Below are 7,141 nucleotides of genomic sequence, written 5' to 3'. Positions count from 1 at the left end.
GGACTTGATGGTCGTTGAGGTCTCTTCCAAGCTTGGCGATTCTGTGATTCTGTGAAGCCAAGAGACCCTTCCCCAAATTCCCTTCGGGACAAGCACCCACCCTGTGGCTCCCCACGCTGCTGGCCGCAGCCACGCAATCCCCACGCGCTCGCGCTGCATGAAACCAGCAGAAGGGGCAGAGGGACCAGGCCTCTCTTTCTCTCTTTTTATTTTCTTCCTGCAAACAAAAATCAAGAAATAATAAAAAGCAATCCTCGTTGGTACCCGTAGCACACAAGCAGCAGCGTTTATAATCAGTCTGTGGTTTAATGAAATACAGCAGCAATTCCCAGTTCTCTCCCCAGTGAGCCCCAGCAAACATTTCTGTTTGGTTTCTATGGGAGCGGCCGAGTCCCACGGAGACATCTTTCACATCATGAGCTTAAAGAAAATTCATCACAAGTGTCTTTATAAAATGTTAACTTTGGGCTGTAACAAACTGGGCTCGTGGTTTAACAGCTTCAAAGCTTCTGCTCGAAAAGACAAGACACGGCAGAGATGGAAGCTTCCTCCTGGGTTGACACCATTTTCATCTTTCTCCCTCCTAGGAGCTATCTAACGTCCACCTCTGGCTGGCAAGGGAGCTGCCAGGAACCATCAGAGCAATGATATCCTGCTGAATCTCTGTGGTGCTGGGAAGGGAACAGATTTCAGTGGTGATGAGGCAGCATTCATAGTTCAGGAAAGCATCTGAAAATCCCTTTCTCCACTGGGGAGACCCTCCTGAAAAGGAGGTTGTAGACAAGAGAGGGTTGGTCTCTTTTCCCAAGTAACAAGCAATAGGGCATGAGGAAACAGCTTCAAGCTGCACCAGGGGAGGTTTAGGTTCAGTGTTAAGAAAAAAAGTCTTCCCTGAAGACATTGCCAAGCCCTGCAACAGGCTGCTCAGGGAAGTGGTGGAGCCTCAATTCCTGGAGAGATTTAACAGATACGCAGATGTGGTGCTGAGGGACATGGGTTAGTGGTGCCCTGCCAGTGCTAACAGCTGGACTTATCTCAAAGGTCTTTTCTAACCTGAACAATTCTGATTCTGCAACAAAAGCTTTATGCTGGAGCCAGAGCTCAGGAAGCCACTGACTCACAGATGAAGAGACAGGGAGGCAGCCAGATGCTGGAAGAGCAGCCCTGTGAACCCCAACAGCATGTGACCATCTTCATGAGGGAGGGCCCAGGGCAAAGGGGGGTCCCTGGCCTTTAGGTTACTCTTATTTCTGGCCCATGAAATAAACCTGCACACAGACAAACCTCTCTGGGAGAGGACAGCTGCCATATCCTAGAGCACCAGGCTCTGCTCACCTGCTCTCTTCCCTTTGTCCTCTCACTGAGTGACAGTGGCACAACTGGATCCCCGTGCTGGGCACCTATGGTGCATGCAGTGTCTGCTCTCAGAGGTTGTCTCTGGGAATGAGGCAGGTCAGTGTGTGTGTTTCTCTTTAGAGAAGATGTGGTGGGGAAGGACAAGAAAGGAGAACAAAGGAGAAGGAAGGAGAAGGAAGGAGAGCCCACCAGCAATAGGTTGCTGCAGAAGTGAAAAGGGTTGGTTTAAAGAAACAAACTCTCACTCCTAGGACAAAAGGAAGTATTTCAGTATAGTTTAATAGTAAAATGATTTCTCTTTTTCAAGCAATGTCCCACCTGGCTGAGTCTCAGGAGTATTTTTGCTTCCCGGTCCTGCTGCACCGGGGCAAAGTCTGCGAGGCTGTAGCTCTCAGAGCAACAAACCCCAACACCAGCACCTCCCAGGCACCAAGCCCACCTCCACAACCACCACAACACAGGATTCTGCTCAGATGCTCTCTCAAGAGAAGAGCAGGAGTTAAAAAAAATCAGCTTTTGGTAACAGTCTGGGTTCAGGTTTGTAGCAGGCTACCGCAGAGGGGAGCTGGCAATGGTGTGTTGAGTAAAAAGGTCTGTGTTCAGGTACACCTTACAGGGACTAACGCGGCAGGACAGGTTAAAGTCACAGCACGGCCCTAGATGGACTGGGGACAGCAGGGAGGCTGTAAGGGAAGCAGCATCAGACCCAAACCTTGGCTTCCAAGAGAACGTGTTCAGAGAAAAAATATTGCATGAAAAGCCTCAGGATTTTTCCTTCTTTCATAGCTGTATATTTACCAGTTCTTCACAAAGACTGCAGGAATACGATAATAAACAATAAATTAGGACTTCATGTTGCTATCATTTTGGCATAACACAATCAGGCAAGTTTCTTCTTTGTTTTTTGTTTTTTTTTTTCCTTTTCTTTTTTTTTCCTTTTTTTTTTCCCCCTCCTTTTTTTTGCTGTTTTTTTTTTTTTTAAACATAAGGCAGCACAAGCCAACACATCATTTAATCCCTCTTCAGTCAAACTGCTTCACTTTGCTAACCAGAGTTACCACTAAAGAACGGCTTCTAGTACACTTTAAAAAAAGAGAACTTAAATAATGACAGAAGTGTACTCAAACTCACGTGAGGAGGCAGGGAAGGGACTCTGCTAAGCTTTGAAACCTAAAAGATTTGTTACAGCCCAGGACTACACCTCTAAACTTAAAACCAAAACCCAAACCGAAAGAAAGGTTTCCTAATTCAAAAAAAAAAAAACCCTTTTTAAGAATCTCTAAGCCAACTATGACATCACTTCAAAACTTGTTAATTAAATTCTTCTTCTTGATTTTTTCCTCCCCTCTCCCTTCTCCATTTTGGATGATGTCTTGTTAATATTGTTTGTTGTTGTTCATTTAAAACCACGCTCGTTAAGGAAAGTTCAAGGAGCAAATACTTAAGGCTTTGTTTTTTTTTTTGTGGGGTTTTTTTTTTGTCGTTGTTTTGTTGTGGTTGTTTTTTTTTTTTTTCGTTTTTGTGGTTTGGGGGTTTTTTTGGCTTTTTTTTTTTTTTCCTTTTTTTTTTTTTCTCCTTTCTATTTTTTTTTTTTTCCTCCAAGGGCTGTGAGGGGAAGGCCAGTGGGGTGGCAGAGGCCAAGTGGGTTCACCCATACACAATGCTACTCAAACCCACACTACCAGGCGACATTCATACAGAAATATTACACTTAAAAGTTACAGTGTAGAGCAATAGTTTTTTAGCCAGTGTACATAGAAAGAATCAATGCTTTTATAGTTTGTGGTTTTTTTTTTTTTCTCTCCTCCATTATTTTCTTTTGTTTTTAATTTCCAAACTTGGTTGTGATCATTACGTTCAAGTATTAAGTCTCGTTAACGGAGATGAGGAAAATTTCTACTTGCAGCGAATTCAGCTGTCAGAAAGGAAAGGTGTGTTTGGGTACACTGGGGGGTTGGGGGGGGAGAAAGAGATGCTGAGGTCACCCAATGGTTAGTGTCCTGTGGTCACTGACTTGTCTAGCTGCTGGAAGTGACGTGGGAAAGGAACAGGAATTAGGCACCGAGACCCTGGGGAAAAAAAAGGATGTTATGAATAGCTCTGCTCTGTTCAATCTGTGGCGTTTGGATGGAGAGGAATACGGGATCCTCTGCCCCACAGCAGCTTGTGAGAGGAGCTTCACATCAGGTTAACTGTGTCCTGTCAGTGCTACTGTCGCAGCAGGACACTGCTACTTGCCCCCCCACACCCTCTTACTGCACTGCAGATGAGCTCCAGTTAGGCCTCCTCACCATGAAATCAATTTTAGCTACGAGAGAAGCAGCTGAACCCTTTTTGGAGTTGTCAGTGGGTCTGGATTCCCTTCACATCAGGACAGCCAGACTCCTAGCAGCAAGGGGGTCCAGGCAAAGTTAGCTCTTATGCTGTTGAAAGAGGAGAGGGGAAGTGAAAGACGATGCAGAAAAAAGGCCGCCCCCTGTGGCAGCTACACTGCCTATGCCCCTAAGTTGCCAATCTCCCCTTCCTCCATACCCTGTCTGCTTGGGGGGGGTAGAAAAAAAAGTGTCAGAAAAATCTGCCAGAGCCTTTTGACTTTGGACAAAGTCTAAATGATAAACACAGGCATCTCAGTAAGAAACAGCTGAAATGCTTCCCTCTTATTAATGCCTAAACACATACCCCCAGCTAGCTCTTCTCAGACGTAGGCTTCTTTTTCAATTAAATAGGCCTCTAGACAGTGCAAATGGTCAATGTTTAATGCATTAATGAAATGGGCTTTCGAGTTGAAAATAAGCCCTGCTTCCTGACAAATTCTGGTGCTCTTAATCTTCAGAGGAAATTGAGATGGAAATGTAAGCAGCTACACTACCTCGCTCTTGACAGAGCCGGCGAACAGATGCGAAACCCTGCAGCAACTCAACATCAGTCCAGCAAGGAGCTACGAAGCAGAAGGCAAAAGCTGCACAAAGGGGGGATTCTGTGGTGAGGAAATAGCTGTGGCGTGAAGTAGTGTAATGAAATTCTCTGACACAGAAGGCATGTTAAATATTTGATGCACAAAGGAGACAGATAACATGTAAGCAAAGCTTTGCAATACACAGGATGTCGTCTTCCAATGGTTACTATAATGATCACACAAGTTTGCAAGTTAAAAATGCCTTGCTTATTAATTAAAATTAAGACTAAACCTATATTTTTTTTATGGTGGTGGTTTTTTTTGTCTGTGAAAGTGACTGCAGCCTATCTATACCCTGGGTGTTGAATATGAAGATTTCGACTATCGGTTGGTTCAGGTGCACGGTTCATGGGAGGCCGATGGACTTTTCCCAGCACGGCCATGCTCTGATCTCTGAAGCAGGACTGCTGGAAGTCCCCACTTAGGTAATCCATGGTCTGCATCACATTATTCTGGCTGGATGGACCAGCTCCAGCTCTGTAATGAGTTCCTCCTGCACAATCTAGTGGTGCTCCTGCTGGCTGTCCCCCATGGAAAGGCATGGCAAGGTCCTGGGACCCAGAGCTGTCACTGTTGGGTGTGGGCAGAATGTTATTCCAGATGGGTTGGAAATAGTGCCCGTTGGTGTATGGCAAGGGTCCCTGCAAACCATTCACAGGTGGAGAAGGTGTGGGCTTCTCGATGGGGGGCTTCAAGCTGAAGGACTGGCCCATGCACAGTTCTTGAGGGTAGTTAGAAGTTTTGCCAGGGAAACTCTGCCCTGCCATCTCTCTCTGAGGGTGCTTCCCTGCGAGTCCAGCAGGCCCACCAGCATCCCCACACATTTGCTGCAGATGTGCAAGCTGGTGCTGGTTCCAGGCGACCGGTTTGATTTCGTTCTGGTAGGCGGGCGGCACCCTGTTGATATTCACCATGGGCACGTTAACAGAGGCAGAAGGAATAGCAGCAGCAGCATGGTCGACAGGGTTTACTACACAGGAAGGCATGGGTGTAGGGACATTGTGAGTAGATACCCTGGTACTTGCATTGATAAGCAGGTTACGACTTATAGGGCTGGGGTTTGCAATCTGTCCCTCGCACACTGAGGTAGTGCTAATGCCAGCTCTGGCCTGGCAGAACTGGTTAATCTGGTGCACAATGCTGCTCAGGTCCGGTGGCTGGTTCTGCTGCAGGGTGGCAGCCATAGAGAGGGGAATGGTTGAGGTAGACACGGTCACATTCGGCGGCGCGTCTGCATCCGGCATCTTTCTGCTTCCATGTAAACCTGGCTGCAGCAAAGGATTCGGGGGGTGCTGCAGAGTCTGGTGTGCCATGGTCTGAGGATGCTGCAAGCCCTGCGGCTGCTGCATATTCTGAGGGTGCGGCAGCGCCTGCGGCTGCGGTATCCCCTGAGGGTGCGGTAAGCTTTGTGGCTGTGGGATCCCCTGAGGGTGCTGCAGAGCCTGTGGCTGCGGGATGCTCTGGGGGTGCGGCAAAGTCTGTGCATGCTGGAGAGCCTGCTGGCGAGCGAGCGCCTGGGGGTGGGTTAAAGTGCTAGGTGCAACGTACGGCGTGGCAGGGGGGTTCATCATTGCCTCCGGCAGCAGGCGTGCGCGCGTCCCGTCAAAGTCCTTGACGATTCCCTTCGCTGGAGATTTGACTATGGCCAGCAGGCCTGTCTTGGTGGTGGCCTGGGACGGGTAGGGACTGTACCTCTGGCCCGAAGTATCGAGTCCGTTCACAGTACGGCGAATGTGTTTCCTCTGGGGAACCTTGACACTGTTTGGGAAAATCTTTATAGTCAGTGGATTGTTGGCGACCTTCTTAGCATAAGCATCCAATTCTGCTGGGGTAGGATACTGTGCAGATCTCATTTTCCGTGTAGTGTCCCCTGTGGAGAAAGGAAATTCGTCAGTATGGATTCTGGGAAGCAAAGGGATCAACCTCAGGGCGAGACAGTTGCACAACAAGGGTAGAAAAATCTCCAAGGAATCAAGAGGCAAGAACTTCATCTTCCCAGACCAGTGGATGGTGTACCAGGTACCTCATTCCCTTTATTACCTGGTGAACAACACAATCCCCAATTCAGCTTAAGGCAAGACCTGCCCAGGGAAGCAAATGAAAGCAGTGTTTTCACCAGAGGATGTTTATAGTTGGACAGAAATAGGTAATACACTAAGAACACTGGATTGTCTCCAGCTTGGATATTTCTTACAGTGGTGGTGGGCTAGTTTCTATTCTCGTCATTTAAGGCTGCCTCCCCAAGGCTCCTCAAGTCATTCTCAGTAGCTTCAATGTGTAACTCGGAATCAGAAAGTTATGAATTAAACATCAAACCTGTGTGATGCTAAAGCGGGAATCATACTGCAGTGGGCAGACCCTGGCTGGATGCCAGGTGCCCACCAAAACAGCTCTATCATTCCCCTCCTCTGCTGGACAGGGGAGAGAGAACAGAATGGAAGGTTCACAGGTCAAGGTAAGGATGAGGAGATCACTCACCAACTACTGTCACAGGCAAACCAGACTTGACTTGGAGAAAGTCCTTTCATATATTACAAGCCAAGGCAGGATAACAAGAAACAACACTAAACCTTAAACCCCTTCCTCCCAGCCTTTCCTTCTTTCAAGGCTCAATTGCACTCTCATTTCTCTACCTCCTTCCTGCAAGTGACAGGGAATGGATGTTGTGCTCAGTTCACCACACATTGCCTCCGTCTCTCCTTCCTCCTCAGGCAGGAGGACTCCTCACTCTCCTCCCCTGATCCAGCATGGGGTCCTTTCCCACAAGAGACAGTCCTCCATGAACTTCTCCAGCCTGAGTCCTTCCCATGGGGTCACAAGTCCTGCCAT

General features: G+C 47.7%; 1 protein-coding gene across 2 annotated transcripts in view; it reads right to left on the bottom strand.

Annotated features, from left to right (window-relative positions):
- Positions 1–3,329: 3,329 nt before the first annotated feature.
- FAM222B (family with sequence similarity 222 member B) overlaps positions 3,330–7,141 on the bottom strand; it is a 37,608-nt gene continuing 33,796 nt past the window's right edge. For both annotated transcript variants that reach the window (XM_054166635.1, XM_054166636.1), the window contains one exon: positions 3,330–6,182. In XM_054166635.1, coding sequence (XP_054022610.1) covers positions 4,597–6,182 — 1,586 coding nt within the window. In that variant the 3' untranslated portion in view covers positions 3,330–4,596. The remainder of the gene's footprint in view (positions 6,183–7,141) is intronic.

Source organism: Dryobates pubescens, chromosome 13, assembly GCF_014839835.1.
Source record: "Dryobates pubescens isolate bDryPub1 chromosome 13, bDryPub1.pri, whole genome shotgun sequence".
Classification (NCBI taxonomy): Eukaryota; Metazoa; Chordata; class Aves; order Piciformes; family Picidae; genus Dryobates; species Dryobates pubescens.
This window is presented reverse-complemented; position numbering and strand designations above follow the sequence as displayed.